The following is a 17,040-nucleotide window of genomic DNA, read 5'->3' as shown; positions in this document are numbered from 1 at the left end:
AGCCCACTCTTCAGTTGTGATACTGTACCAAACATTGGAATAGTTTCAAATTCTGTCATATCTTGATTGTCTTTAATGTGTCAAGATATGACACTGTATAAATCTGTCCAATGGAATCTGTTACAAGGAAAACAACTTCATCTACATTTACGATCACCAACTCATTAAGAGCCAGCAAGAAAATGACGCTGGAAATGAATGCCAAAAGTCATAAAAACCTATTTAGTTTTAATTTTTAATGTGAAAAGGAGGGATGGAAATCTATAGAAATTTTACAAGCTATTACTTTGCCTTATCACTAAGCTTAGGTATTACCATCAGCTTTTAAGTCTCTTAGGTGTTGTTTGTGTTGCTAATATTACAATAACAGTGAAACTTTGAAGTTTGACTGTTTCTCAAAATGAGAACTATTTTTTTTTGCTAGCTGTTTATATGGTAGGCTTCATAGAGTTCACTGTGTACTTTAAAGAATTCTAAGATATATATATACCCTATACATATTTAAAAAATATATACACACACATATTTATATGTAGTGTATGTGTCTAACACATATTTATCCTTTATATTTTTCTGGCATCATTTTATACATCCTTACCTTCGAAATGTGGGTGAGGCAATATCTGGATACTTGGATCCTGGCTGCCTGAGACCTTGTGCACCACAGGCGCTGGCAGAGGTGGGGCTGGATTTGGGGGAACCTGACAAAGAAACACTTTCTGAATCAGAGACTGCTACTTTTTCCTTTTCCTTGTCTGTTTGGTTGACGGTGACAGGACTCGAGCGCCCTGACCCAATTTTAGTTGGTTCTCTCAGTTTTGAGGTGGTGGCCCCAGCAGACTTGCTGCTGACGTTGGAATCAATACTGCTGGTACTGGATCTGTGGCCACCTCGGCCAGGAATGCCACTGGTGCTGGATTTTGAAGGGCGGGGCAAGCTGCGATATTGTAGGGTAGTCTTTGAGCTAACATGCAGCACAACATCATCCTGATTCTGTGAACCGTCCAAACTGGTTTTTCTCCCCGCATTTGACTTCCCACCAATGGCAGCAGATTTTGGAATTTTACCCAGTGTCGCAGAGCCACTTGTTATGGTTGCTCCACTGCTAGTGATCATGGCAGATGACCCTACGCCACTTGCTTTCTTAAAGCCAAAGGAGCTGGTGGCAGTCGATCTTCCAATGCCCGAGGGGGGCTTCTTCCCTTCATCTCCACTGCTTTTTCCTGCATCTGAAGGAGACCTTTGTAGAGATGATCCCTTTAGGGGAGCTTTTCCTTTCTCAGAAGCTTTGGCATCATCGGTTTTCCCTAATTAAGGAGAAATACACAAACATGTGTGCCTGTACCGTTTGACATCACCACACTTCGCGAAACAAGGTGTAAAATGTGAATGCTTCTTTATATTATTTCCCTTCCTAAATGTATTGTCTTAGATGAAAAGTCTAATATATTGAGAGGACTGAGTACATAGCTACAAAATTTTGGCTGTCAGAAGAAACATTATGAGAGATGGAAGAGATAAAATGAAAACATATGTTTTGCTATTTGTTAATATCTTATATTTTGCAACTCTCTTTAAAAAGATAGCACTTAACCCTATCAAGCTAATTAGTAGAAAAAGAATTCATTTGAATATCTGTGAGATGATTATATTTGGAGTACCCTGTTAATTAGTGTTTCAGGTGGCGCTATTTATAATTAGGCATTATTTTAAAAATACAGAGAGTCTTTTTTTAAAAAAGTATGGCACAATTTTGAAGAACTATTTCATTCTCTTCTTTCATGAAGTCTAATACACAGACAATGTTTCAACTCTCCAGCATTCCAATTGATTAGTGTCATTGCTAGTTCCTCTCAGAGTCTGTAGTGAAATTCAGTGGCACATTCAGTGTAAAAATTCCAAACTTTCATTAAGAACTCAGGACAACAACAAAAAAACTTGACTGTTGCTTTAGCAACCTAATCTTATTTCCCCATAACCTGAAATAACTCTGGCAAGGTAAGGCATCCAGTACCCCTTATGAGGGGGCTCTCCAGAGAATGCCTAGATATAGGCGCTACTTGGGCTTCTATGACGAGTTTGTGAAATGTAGATAGAAAAACTATTTAACTATTTGACTCCATGTTTAATATGGATAAGAATTTGGTATTTTAGAAATGCTATTGTTAGAGAAAACAAAGATTGAATGGAAACAATAAAGTAAAGCACTTTTGCATAACAGCTGCCAAATGACAAGCCTACCAGGAGTTTTGAGTGCACTTGTTCCAGCTTTCTGCCTAGATGGCGCCCCTCCTTGGGCAGACATGCCTCTTCTCCAGGAACCTGTCTGTGAAACAGACAGGGAAGCTTTCTGCCCTGCCTTCTCGGGGTCTTCAGGAAGTCCAGAGGACACAGTCTTCCACTTGCCACCAGCATCTCCATGGCTATCAAAATCTTCTTCTGGTTTTTTCAGTTCCTCAGGACTATCCCAGGTCTCGTCTGTGGTGGAGCGTTTCTCTGAATCTGTCCTCAGCTATAAATATTACAGAAAAACTTTATGTAGAAAAATTTATAAAGTGTGAATTAAGGCAATGAAATGCACTTTCAGATAACTGGATAAATCCAAAGATTCTATTTTGATCTAGCTTCACTTACATTTTATTAATTTTAGCCACATAATTCCCACTTGCAGATATTAGAGAATGTCAGAATAAATACGTGCAGAAAACACCAATTAAACGCTGCAGAAAGGTAGAAATTTTCTATATCAAATGTCATAAGAAGTAGTAAGACAAGCTAGGACTTAATGATGTAATGCCCGTTTTTCATTTTTGATTTATCATTCACAACAGATCCAGTGATGTATTTCAGAGATCATATAAATTAATCAAGAACTATCTAAAATTAGACTATGAAAATAATTGTTGGATTTTTAAACAAATATATCAATATTATAAGGAGAGATATAGCAACATAAATCTTTCTGAATTAGATTGTAATCAATTGACTATATATTATATTAAGTATTGATATGTTACTATTATATTAATATATAATTATACATTATATATTAATATATACATACCATATAGCTTGGTGGTGTAGTTATCTATACAAATATAGTAATTCATTATTAATATTTTAAATATATAATATATTTTATATAATATATAAAATATATTATATCTATATATGTTATATATTTTTATATATTTAATATATAAAAATATCTATTATATAAATATATATTTATATACTATATATAATTATCTATTATATAAATATATATTTATATACTACATATAATATATTAACAATAAATAAATATATTTGTATAGATAACTATACCACCAGGCTATATGGTACATATATTACATATATATAAATATATAATGTATATCACATATACACATATATATATATATATATGTAAGCTGCTTCTGTTTATTCAAAATTGGCTGAAGTGCACATTGTTGCTCCTCCTAAGGGTTGTGGCTTTAGGAAAGACTAAGATTAAAGACACTTCAGGGTTCAGGAGTGGCAAAGGGAGTCCTTATTATCTCTGCATTTTCCAGTTTCTGCAATAATTTTGGATTAAGGGCTTGTAGTATACCTTAATCTAATATTAAGTAATTTGGGGGAAAAAACTGGCAGAAACACTGCAGAAAGAAAGGCGGTAATTCTCACCTGAGTATTCTTCCTAGAGGGGACGGTGAGGTTGGAGTAAGAGCTGACAGAGGATGTGGTGTTCAGGTCATCAGTGCTGATGTTATCAAGGGTGTCACTGAGACCACTGCTCACTGAACTGCTGTCATCCCAGCTAAAGGCAAGACATTTAAGAGCAGTGAATCAAACACAGGATGCACAATGCAAGTCACCTACATTTCCATGCAAGATTAACAATTTATTATTAAGACATTCTTTTAAAAAAATCTTATGAAAAGTCACTTAGTTCCCATTTTGGGAAAATCATATTTATATGAACTGAGGGTCTACCTAAGAATAACCTTATCTGATATTTGGAAAGAATTAGTGTCTAGAGCAGTGTCCAGGTTCGAGAAGAATGTGTGTGGAATGAATAAAATCACTGATACAAATACTGCATAGTATCAGGAAAGAATAATATTATAGCTGACTTTTTTATCCCTAAAAATTCAACCAGGAATCATAAAGCGTGCACAAATTTATTCTTTGTTCTAAAAATCAAAAACTTGTGCTGTAGTCAGGAACCAGAAAATCATTACTCATTCTTCCTCCTAGCTTAGGAACTACTTTCAATCATTCACAGAGTCTTATTGGATGAGTCTCATTATTCTTTGATCACCAAGAATATTGAGATTCATTCAATCATAGCATCTCTCCTGCTATCCCTCACATTTCCATCCATGATAACATCCAGTATCCTCTTATCTGGACTTCATGCTTTTGATCTTTCCCAGTACAAATTTATCTGCTAACATGGAGTCACTGATCAAAAATTCACATCTGGCCATGTCACAACCTTGCTCAACATCCTTCAAAGACTTCTCCTTTCCCAAACAGTGGTTACTAAAATGAAATGCCCCTGTGCCACACAGTGCATAAGAAAATCCATTTGAAATATAAGAGAAATAGCTAAAATTCTGGATATAGGCATGCATTACATATTGTACTAACTGTATTGTTACCTACTGTATTAATGACAGGGACATGTTTTAAGAAATGCATCATTAGGTGATTTTGTTCATTGTGAGAACATCATAGAGTGTACTTACACAAACCTAGATGGTATAACCTAACTATACACCTAGGCTATGTGGTATAGCCTGTTGCTCCTAGGTGTACAGCATGTTACTGTACTGAATACTGCAGGCAACTCTAACACAATGGTAAGCATTTATGTATCAAAACATATCTGAACAATGAAAAGGTACAGGAAAAATATGTTATTATAATCTTATGGGACCACAGTAATAGATGTGGTCCTTCAATGACCAAATGACTGAAGTGTCATTCTGTGGCACATGACTACATATTTATTTTTAATCTAAAGAAGGATAAATTAAATAGGCTGTATTAATATCATGTAGAGGCTAACACAGGCACCTTCATTTAGTGAATGCATTAGATTATGCAGAAATAGTGTTGAATAAGCAGCATAAGCTGAAGGAAAATGAGAACTCCACAATGAAAAGGTGGACCACAGTTCTCTCATTTACTGGCTGGTTCTCAGTTTATTGTGATATATAGTCTTTATTAGTAGCATGAGAATAAACTAATACAGTAAATTGGTACCAGGAGTGGGGCACTGCTGTAAAGATACCCTTACCCGGGCTCTCTCAAATTAATCCATGCACACTGAATAAACACATTATATACAGACAAAAGCTAAGTCTCATAAAATGGACACATGGATTTAAAAGGCTCCTGCAAATAACCTGTACATTGAAGAGAATATTCATCATGAAAGCACAAACTACAAAGAAATGGTGAACTGATACTTTATCTGCTCTTCTATATATACTTTCAGAGCTACATCATAAGTCCAAAATAATGGTAATGTATTTAGATCACATATGAAGTCAACTAAAATGTAATTATCAGAAAAAAAAGAAAATTAAATTTATAGAATTATTGTTAAGGCTGATTCCTCTCTAGGTGTATATTTTGCCTGAAGTTTTAGCTGCTGAGAGCATAATGGATCATAATTATCAATGACATTTATAACTCAGATTATCAATAACAATTATATTTTTAATAAGAGCAAAATGGTATTTTGCACTACTATAGCACATATCTGTCATTTGTGGTTGCTCAAATCTTTTAAAAACCTTCCCTGCATCTTAATTTGATAATTTCTCATATCATGACTGACATGGTTTGGCTGTGTCCCCACCTAAATCTCCTCTTGAATTGTAGTTCCCATAATCTTCACGTGTCATGGGAGGAACTCATTGGGAGGTAATGGAATCATGGACATGGTTACCCTCATGCTGTTCTCAAGAGAGTGAGTTCTCATGAGATCTGATGATTTTATAAGGGTTTTTCCCCCCTTTTGCTCATTCTTCTCCCTGCCACCATGTGAAGTAGGATATGTTTGCTTCCCTTCCACCATGATTCTGTTTCCTGAGGTCTTGCCAGCCATGCTGAACTGTGAGTCAATTAAACCTCTTTTGTTCATAAACTACCCAGCCTTGGGTATGTCTTTAGTATCAGCATGAGAATAAACTAATATGGTAAATTGTTACCAAGAGTGGGGCACTGCTGTAAAGACACCCAGAAATGTGGAAGTAACTTTGCAACTGGGTAACAGGCAGAAGTTGGAACAGTTTGGAGGCCTCAGAAAAAGATAGGAAGATGTGGCAAAGTTTGAAACTTCCTAGAGACTTGTTGAATGGCTTTGACCAATATGCTGATAATGATATGGACAATGAAATTCAGGCTAAGGTGGTCTCAGATGGAGATGAGGAACTTGTTGGGAACTGGAGCAAAGGTGACCCTTGTTGTGCTTTAGCAAAGAGACTGGTGGCATTTTGCCCCTGCCCTAGAGATCTGTGGTACTTTGAACTTGAGAGAGATAATTTAGGGTATCTGGTGGAAGACATTTCTGAGCAGCAAAGTGTTCAAGATATGATTTGAGTGCTGTTAAAAGCATTCAGTTTTATGTATCCAGAAAGATATGGTTTGGAATTGGAACTTAATTTTAAAAGGGAAGCAGAGCATAAAAGTTTTAAAAATTTGGCCGGGCACAGTGGCTCACGCCAGTAATCCCAGCACTTTGGGAGGCCGAGGTTGGCAGATCATGAGGTCAGGAGATCGAGACCATCCTGGCTAACACTGTGAAACCCCATCTCTACTAAAAATACAAAAAATTAGCTGGGCGAGGTGGCAGGCACCTGTAGTCCCAGCTACTTGGGAGGCTGAGGCATGAGAATGGCGTGAGCCCCGGGGGGCAGAGCCTGCAGTTAGCCAAGATCGCGCCACTGCAGTCCAGCCTGGGGGACAGCGAGACTCTGTCTCAAAAAAAAAGTTTTAAAAATTTGCAACCTGATGATGCAATAGAAAAGAAAAACTCATTTTCTGAGGAGAAATTCAAGCCTGCTGCAGAAATTTGCATAAGTAACTATGAGCCAAATATTAATAAGACAATAGAGAAAATACCTCCAAGGCATGTCAGAGACTTTTGTGGCAACCCTACTCATCACAGGCCCAGAAGCCTAGGAGGGAAAATTGGTTTTGTGGGCTGGGCCCAGGGCCCCCCTGCTGTATGCACCATAGGGACTTGGTGCCATGCAACCCAGCTGCCCCAGCTTTGAATAACAGGGGCCAAGGTACAGCTAAGGCCATGGCTTCAGAAGATGAAAGCCCCAAGCTTTTCCAGCTCCCCTGGGGTGTTGAGCCTACATTTGCAGAGAAGTCAACAACTGAGGTCTGGAAACCTCCGCCTAGATTCCAGAGGATGTAAGGAAATGCTTGGCTATTCAGGCAGAAGTTTGCTGCAGGGGTGGAGCCCTCATGGTGAACCTCTGCTAGGGCAGTGTGGAAGGGAAATGTGGCATCAGAGCCCCCACACAGAGTCCCCACTGGGGTACTGCCTAGTGGAGCTGTGAGATGAAGGCCACCATCCTCCAGACCACAGAATGCTAGATCCACCTACAGCTTGCACCCATGTGCCTGGAAAAGCTGCAGGCACTCAACACTAGCTTGTAAAAGCAGCCTGGAGGGGGGCTGTACCCTGCAAAGCCACAGATGCAGAGCTGCCCAAAGCTGTGGGAGCCCACCTCTTGCATCATCATGACCTAGACGTGAGATATGAAGTCAAAGGAGATAATTTTGAAACTTTAAGCTTTAACAATGACCCTACTGGATTTTGGACCTCCATGAGGCCTGTAGCCCCTTGGTTTTGGCCAATTCCTCCCATTTGGAATGTGTGTATTTACCCAATGACTGTACCCCTATTGTATCTAGGAAGTAGCTAACTTGCTTTTGAATTTACAGGCTCATAGGCAGAAGGGACTTGCCTTGTCTTGGATTAGACTTTGGATTTGGATTTTGTGTTAATACTGAAATGTGTTAAGACTTTGGGGAAACTCTTGGAAGGGCATGATTGTGTTTTGAATTGTGAGAACATGAGATTTGGGAGGGGTCAGAGGTGGAATGAAATGGTGTGGCTGTGTCCCCACCCAAATCTCATCTTGAATTGTAGTTCCCATAAGACCCATGTGCTGTGGGAAGGACCTGGTGGGAAGTAATTGAGTCATGGGGGCAGTTATTCTAATTGTGTTCTTGTGAGAGTGAGTTCTCATTGGATTTGATAGTTTTATAAGGGGCTTTTCCCCCTTTTACTCATTATCCTTCCTGCTACCATGTGAAGGACATGTGTGCTTCCCCTTCCCCCATGATTATAACTTTCCTTAGGCCTCCCCAGTCATGCTGAACTGTGAGTCAATTAAACCTCTTTCTTTCATAAATTACCCAATATGGGGAATGTCATCATTAGCAGTTTAAGAACAGAGTAATACAATGACCTTTACCACCCAAAAATAGGATATAAAAAGCTCACATTCCTAGACTCTCTTATGAACACCTATAGCATGCAGCACAGGGACTAGCAATCATTTATAGCAAGAGGTCACAAATGAGAAAAACAATCTTCTGGCAAGCAAGGTGGCAGAGTCATTTGATTCTTTTCTATTATCTAGCAAATTATTCAATTGTTTTCTAACAGCATGGGCAGATGTCTGGCCTCAAGTTTCAAGTGTCAGAGGTGTCATTGGAGGTAGCAGTGAAGCCCTAGTGCTATGATTCGCTAATAGCCTGCAAAAAGGCTGGTTCTAAGCATCCCAATAAATGAGAACCTTCTACTATAGTTTAATTCCTTAAATTAGCCAAGGTAGATTATTTAGTTTGCAATGTGGAACCCCAATAAATACATTTATGAATTTAAAAATATATATTTCTTTACTATATCTTTCTTATATTTGTACATGTTGAGCAATGCATACAGTATCTTTTCACAGGAATATATGTATATAAATTATAAAAACACAAATATACACACTTTGATGATTATTGGCTGAAGTAAAGCTCAGGCTCTTTGAAAAGACATATATCAAGAGAATGAGAAGATAACCCACAGACTGGAAAATTTTTTTTCCAAAAGACATATATTTTGGGTGAATAAAGAAACTGAAAATTGTTTTTTCAATGTGGTTATATAATTGTAAATTCTTACCACAAGGAGTGAGAATTTCAGCTGCTCCATATCCCTGTCAATACTTGGTATTGTCAGTCTCTGTAAAAGCCTATCTAGTAGTATCTCATTACCATTTTATTTTGCATTTCTCTGATGACTAACGATGTTGAACATTGTTACATGTATTTATTAGAAATTTGAATATATTTTTTGGTGACATGTATTTTCTAGTCCTTTGACCACATTTTTATTGGGTTGTCTTAATATTATTGTGTTTTAACAGGTTTTCTAATTTTTTGGATTTTAGTGAATTTTGTTTCATTCTATATGGCATTAACATAAACAAGAAGTGGTTCTTATAGTAGTATTGACTTAATGCCTATCCACCTGAGTTAACATTGTCAGTGAATGATACTGGATTAGTATTTTATTATTTTTATTTGTACAAATTCAAATTTTACACGTATATAGTATATAACTGCATAGTGATCAAGTATTTAGGTGTTCATCACCTGAGTATAATACATTTTGTTAACTGTAGTTACTGTACTCTGTTATCAAGCATTGAATTTATTTCTTTTAACTGTATGTTTACACCTTTTAACTCTCTTCTCTTCATCTTCCCTCCTACCCTCCATTCATCCTTTCCAGTCTCTGTTTCCTACCTACCTTTCCATTCTCCACCTCCATGTAATCAAGTTATTTAGCTCCCACATATAAGTGAGAACATGTGATATTTATCTTTTTGTGCCTAGATTATTTCACTTAAGATAATGAACTCCAGTTTCAGCCATGTTGCTGCAAATGACAGGATTTCATTCTTTTTAATGGCAGATAGTCTTCCAATTCTATATAACCTATATACAGAAATGGAATATGTATAATGGAATGGAATATAAGTATTAGAACATGTGGAAAACATTATATATACATGTACGTGTGTATACACACACACACACACACGCACATATATATATATATATATATATATATATATATATATATATACATATATATATGGCTTTATTTCTGAGCTTTCTATTCCATTCCATTTGTCTACAAATAACATGCTGTTTTGGCTACTATAGCCTCCAGCTTTGTTCTTTTTTTATATTTTTTTGCTTGTAGAAATTGATAAAATCCATGTGCAATTTTGTTACATGCATAGATTGCATAGCGATTAAGTCAGGACCAGATTTGTTCTTTATGTTCAGAATTGCTTTGGCTATTTGGGCTCTGTTCTCATTCCATACAAATTTTAGGATTATTCTAATTCTATGAAATATGACATTGGTAATTTGGTAGAAATTGCAATGAATATGGAAATTGCTTTGGGAAGTATGGTCATTTTAATGATATTAATTCTTTTGATCCATAAACACGGGATGTTTCTCAATTTGTTTGTTTAATCTTTAATTTCTTTCATCAGTGTTTTGTAGTTTTTTGTGCAGAGATCTTTTACTTCCTTGATTTATTCCCAGGTATTTTAATTTTTTGTAGCTAATTTAAATGGGATCACTTTCTTGATTTCTTTCTTAGCTATTTTATTATTGGGGCATAGAAATGCTACTGGCTTTTGTATTTTGATTTTGTATCCTGAAACTTTAGTAAATTAATTAATCAAATCTAAGAGGTTTTTGCTGGAGTTTTTAGTATTTTCCAGATATAAAACCATATCATCAGCAAAGAGGAACAATGTTACTTGCTCTTTCCAATTCAGATACTTTTTATTTCTTTTGCTTGTCTGATTGTTTTGGCTAGGACTTCTAGTACTATGTGGATAGGAGTGGTGATAGTTTGCATCCTTGTCTTGTTCCAGTTCTTAGAGGAAAGTCTTTAAACTTTTCCCCATTCTGTATGATATTAGCTCTGAGTTTGTCACATATGGCCTTTATTATACTGAGGTATGTTTCTTCAATGCCGAGTTTTAGAGCTTTTTTCATGAAGAGATGTTGAAGTTTATCAAAATTTTTTTTCTGCATCTATTGAGATGATCATATATTCATTTGTCTTATATTCTGTGAAGATGCTTATCATGTTTATTGATTTGTTTATGTTGAGTCATATTTGTATCCTTGATACAAACCCTCTGGATTGTGGTATATTATTTTTTTGATGTGCTGTTGGATTCCGTTTGCCAGTATTTTGTTGATTTTTGCATCTGTGTTCATCATTGTTATTGGCCTGTAGTTTTCTTTTTGTGGTGTCCTTGTCAGGTTTTGGTTTCAAGGTGACACTGGTCATGTAGAATGAGCCAGAGAGAATTTCTTCCTCTGATTTATTGTAATAGCATCAAGAGGACTGATATTCTTCTTGGCATGATTGGTAAAATTAGGCTGTGATTCTATTTGGTCCAAGGCTTTAAAAAAGTTGGGAGATGTTTTTTATTACTGATTCAATTTTGCTAATCATTATTGATATGTTCAGGTTTTCTATTTCTTCCTGATGCAACACCTTGGTACGTTGTAAGTTTCTAGGAATTTATCTATTTCTCTATATTTTCCATTTTTCAGCATGTAGTTGTTAATAATAGTCTCTGATGATCCTTTTTATTTCTGTGGTATCTATTGTAATGTCTCCTTTATCGTTTTTGATTGTGTTTATTTGGATATTGTGTTTCCTTGTTTACTCTATCTAGTGGTTTATCAATTTTATTTATCTTATTGAATAGCCAAATTTTAGTTTTGTTAATCATTTGTATTTTTTTAGTCTCTATTTGATTTAGTTCTTTTCTGATCTTTATTATTGCATTTCTTCTGCTGATTTTGGGTTTAATTTGTTCTTGATTTTCTAGTTTCTTCAGGCACACTGTTAGGTTGCTAATTTTAAAATATTTCTACTTTTTCAATGTAAGCATTTATTGCTATAAACTTCCCTCTTAGCACTGCTTTTGCTGTATCCCATGGGTTTTGATATGTTGTGTTTCAATTTTTGTTAAATAATTTTTTGATTTTCAGCTTAATTTCCTTATTGTCCCAGTGATCAAACAGGAATATGTTGTTTAATCTGCATGTATTTGTATAGTTTCCAACGTTATTCTTGGTATTGATTTCTAGTATTATTCGACAGTGGTCTGAGAAGATATGTGATATGATTTCAACTTTTAAAAAATTGTTGAGACATGATTTGTGGCCTAATATATGGTGGTCTATCTTGGACAGTGTTTCATGTGCTGATGACAAAAATTTCATTTTGCAGTGGTTGGATGGAATGTTTTGTAGATGTCTGTTAGGTCTATTTGCTCTGAAATCTAGTTTAAATCTAAAATTTATTGGTTGATTTTTTGTCTAGATTATTTAATACTGAAAGTGGAGTGTTGAAATTCTCCACTATTATTGCATTGCAGTCTATTTCTCTCTTTAGGTCTGATATTTGCTTTGTGGAGTTGAGTTCTCTAGTGTTGAATGCATATACATTTAGAGTTGTTATTTCCTATTGCTGGATTAATCTCATCATTATATAATAACATCCTTTGTCTTTTTTATTTTACTCTTTTTAGCTTAAAGTCTGTTTGATCTAATGTAAGTATAGCTACTCCTGCTCACTATTGCTTTCCATTTGCAAGGAATATCTTTTACCATTCTTTTACTTTCAGCTTATGTATGTCTTGCCTGGCAAGGTAAGTTTCTTGTAATCTGCATATATTTGGATCATATAGTTTTATCCATTCAGGCATTTGATAACGTTTAGGTGGAGAATTTAATTCATTTACATTCAAAGTGATTATTGATATGTGAGGCTTCCTGTTATATTGTTGTTTATTCATTGCCTTTTATATTTTTTTTCCTTTCTTTTTCCCTGATTGTTTGTCACTGTGGTTAGTTAGATTTCTCTGGTGGTAACATTTGATATCTTTCTTTAGTTGCTTACCAGGGAGTTTTATACTTTCATGTATTTCCATGATGATAAATGTCATCCTTTCACTACCAGTTTCCAGACCTCCCTTGAGCATTTATTGTAGGTCCAGTCTGGTAGTAACAAACTACCTCAGCATTTTCGTGTCTGAGAAACCTTTTATTTCTTCTTCATTTATGAAGGATAATTTTGTGGGCTATAGTATTTAAGACAGTTTTTTTTTTCTTTAAGCACTTTGAATATAGTCCTATTCTTTCTGGCCTGTAAAGTTTCTGCCAGAAATTTGCTGTCAGTCTGATAAGGTTTACTTCATAGGTTATCATACACTTTCTTTTGCTGTTTTTAGAATTTCTTCTTTATCTTTGACTTTAAACAGTCTGATTATAATGTGCTGTGTATAAGACCTTTTTGCGTTTTATCAGCCTGGGGACCATTGAGCCTCCTGCATCCCAAATATCTAAAACTCTTGCTAGACTTAGGAAGTTTTCATATATTATTTAATTAAGTGGGTTTTCTAATCTTTTCTTTGTCTTTTCACTCTCAGGGATATCTATAATTTGTATATTTGGTCACTTTAATGTTATCCCAAATGTCATCAAGGATTTGATTATTCTCTTTGAATTTTGTCTGACTAGATTATTTCAGAAGACCTGTCTTTGCCTTCTGAGATTCTTTCTTCTGGTTGATGTAGGATATTGTTGAAGCTTTCAAATGTATTTTGCGTTTTCTTCAATAAATCCTTCAGTTCCATTAGTTTTTTTCAGTTCCATTTTTATTAGTTTTTTTTTTTAAATCTATCTGTTTTGTGAATTTCTCATTCATATTCTCAATTGTTTTTCTGATTTATTTGCATTGTTTTCTGGTATCTCAATGAGCTTCTTTAAAATCAATATTCTGAATTCTTAATCTGAAATTTCAAAAATTTCCTTTTGATAAGATCTCTTGCTGGGGAATTATTGCGTTCCTTTAAAAGTGTCATATTTCCTTATTTTTTCATGTTTTCTGTGTTCTTATGTTGATATCTGCATATCTGTTGTAACAGTCACTTCTTCCTATATTTGAATTCCCTTTCATATTATACCTGTGATGTTGTTTGGATAGGGTACTGTGGCTCTGATTATGGGTGTGTGCAGTAATGTAGTCTCTCTATGATTTCTTTGGCTACAAACAGTGTCAGTGACATTTGTGATTTTCTTGGTAGGTTAGGGTGTGGTTATTAACGGAAGCTGTGATGAAGCTGTGCTGAAGACTGGAATGTCAGGTGACCCAGTCTTCAGGCCCTAGTGGTGGCAGAGGTGGGCTGACTACATGCCTATCTTTGTTCCCTAGGGTAGTGTACAATGGTACCTCTGTTGGCAGTTACCAGGGGGCTGATGGTGGCTTCCCCGGATGCTGGTAGCTGCAGCAGTGGGCCAGGTGTGAGGAGTTTCTCTGGCTTCTGGGCAGCTGTCGTGATGTGGCTGACAAAAGAGGCAGTAGTGAAGTAACCTACTGGAACCCAGACAGTCCATGCTGGTGTTGGCAGTGAATGCCTTTTGCATTTCCATTTGAATTATAGAAATAGCTTGTCAGCTTCGACAGAACATCTTCTTGTGTTTTGTTCAGAATTATATTGAATCCATTGATTAATTTGGGAAATACTGATATTTTAACAATATTGTCTCTCAATCCACAAATAAGTATCTTTTCACATATATTGGTGTTCTTTAATTTATTTCAGCAATGGTCTGCAATTCCCAGTATAGGAGATTTCATTTTATAAATTCCTAAATACTTCATGGTTCAATATTTTGATTTTATTTTAAATGGTATATTTAAATTTTCAATTTTCAAATATTTTTTGTTAGTAGATAAATAAAATTGAATTTTGAATCTTGGCTTTATATGCTATGATCTTGCTAAATTCACTAATTAGTTCTAGTTGTTTTATTGATTTTTTTGGCTTTTCTTTATACATGTTCATGTCAACTATGAAAAAAGGCAATTACACTTTTTTTTTCTAATCTGTATGCTCTCTACAATACATTTAAATGTATTAATGCATCAAGAAGATGAAAGTCTTTATTAATAGCTAACAGATATTTTTTCCTCTGTGATAATATTATACTAATATTTAATTCTAGGAAAAATAACTTCAGAAAAAGCATTATAAAGGAAACAGAAGAAACAAAAGAAACCTAGATGAGATTATTAAGTAAATATTTGTTAGAAATTTTGAATATCATAAAATATAAAATTAGGATTTATATCATATTCCATATTCAATTCCGATGACTTCAGAATGAGTAAAAGAAGAGAACTATTTCATTAAATATATGTTTTGGTTCTCAGGACAAGAATTTTCAAATCACAAAGCAATAAAAAAGATAAAGATACCAACTTGATGAAGAAACCTTTTTTTTTTTTACATTTTGCAAATATTATCTGAAAGAAAAAAGATAAAATGCAGAAAAAGTTTCCTAAAATGTGATAGAAAATCCTTAAAATTCTTACTAACTGAACCTGAAACAAACCAGTAAGAATAATACTAACTTGTCCATAGAAAAATAGACAAATACTCTGCAAGATATTATCCAGGAGAACTTCCCCAATCTAGCAAGGCAGGCCAACATTCAGATTCAGGAAATACAGAGAACGCCACAAAGATACTCCACGAGAAGAGCAACTCCAAGACATATAATTGTCAGATTCACCAAAGTTGAAATGAAGGAAAAAATGTTAAGGGCAGCCAGAGAGAAAGGTCAGGTTACCCACAAAGGGAAGCCCATCAGACTAACAGCTGATCTCTCGGCAGAAACTCTACAAGCCAGAAGAGAGTGGGGGCCCATATTCAACATTCTTAAAGAAAAGAATTTTCAACCCAGAATTTCATATCCAGCCAAACTAAGCTTCATAAGTGAAGGAGAAATAAAATACTTTACAGACAAGCAAATGCTGAGTGATTTTGTCACCACCAAGCCTGCCCTAAAAGAGCTCCTGAAGGAAGCACTAAACATGGAAAGGAACAACCGGTACCAGCCCCTGCAAAAACATGCCAAATTGTAAAGACCATCGAAGCTAGGAAGAAACTGCATCAACTAATGAGCAAAATAACCAACTAACATCATAATGACAGGATCAGATTCACACATAACAATATTAACTTTAAATGTAAATGGGCTAAATGCTCCAATTAAAAGACACAGACTGGCGAATTGGATAAGGAGTCAGGACCCATCAGTGTGCTGTATTCAGGAAACCCATCACACGTGCAGAGACACACATAGACTCAAAATAAAGGGATGGAGGAAGATCTATCAAGCAAATGGAAAACAAAAAAAGGCAGGGGTTGCAATCCTAGTCTCTGATAAAATAGACTTTAAACCAACAAAGATGAAAAGAGACAAAGAAGGCCATTACATAATGGTAAAGGGATCAATTCAACAAGAAGAGCTAACTACCCTAAATATATATGCACCCAACACAGGAGCACCCAGATTCATAAAGCAAGTCCTGAGTGACCTACAAAGGGACTTAAAATCCCACACAATAATAATGGGAGATTTTAACACCCCACTGTCAACATTAGACAGATCAACGAGACAGAAAGTTAACAAGGATATCCAGGAATTGAACTCAGTTCTGCACAAAGTCGACCTAATAGACATCTACAGAACTCTCCACCCCAAATCAACAGAATATACATTTTTTTCAGCACCACACCACACCTATTCCAAAATTGACCACATAGTTGGAAGTAAAGCTCTTCTCAGCAAATGTAAAAGAACAGAAATGATAACTGTCTCTCAGACCACAGTGCAATCAAACTAGAACTCAGGATTAAGAAACTCACTCAAAACCGCTCAACTACACGGAAACTGAACAACCTGCTCCTGAATGACTATTGGGTACATAATGAAATGAAGGCAGAAATAAAGATGTTCTTTGAAACCAATGAGAACAAAGACACAACATACCAGAATCTCTGGGACACATTCAAAGCAGTGTGTAGAGGGAAATTTATAGCACTAAAGGCCCACAAGAGAAAGCAG

General features: G+C 35.5%; 1 protein-coding gene across 9 annotated transcripts in view; it reads right to left on the bottom strand.

Moving 5' to 3' along the window:
• Nucleotides 1-17,040, bottom strand: part of NAV3 (neuron navigator 3) — a 908,101-nt gene that overhangs the window by 92,243 nt on the left and 798,818 nt on the right. For all 9 annotated transcript variants that reach the window (XM_055236272.2, XM_055236270.2, XM_055236266.2 and 6 more), the window contains 3 exons: nt 3,667-3,799; nt 2,242-2,512; nt 599-1,307 (listed from right to left, as the gene is read on the bottom strand). In XM_055236272.2, coding sequence (XP_055092247.1) covers nt 599-1,307; nt 2,242-2,512; nt 3,667-3,799 — 1,113 coding nt within the window. The remainder of the gene's footprint in view (nt 1-598; nt 1,308-2,241; nt 2,513-3,666; nt 3,800-17,040) is intronic.

The sequence above is a fragment of the Symphalangus syndactylus genome, chromosome 13 (assembly GCF_028878055.3).
Source record: "Symphalangus syndactylus isolate Jambi chromosome 13, NHGRI_mSymSyn1-v2.1_pri, whole genome shotgun sequence".
In the NCBI taxonomy this organism is placed as follows: domain Eukaryota; kingdom Metazoa; phylum Chordata; class Mammalia; order Primates; family Hylobatidae; genus Symphalangus; species Symphalangus syndactylus.
The sequence above is the reverse complement of the archived record's forward strand: the minus strand, read 5'-3'. Positions and strand labels throughout refer to the sequence as shown.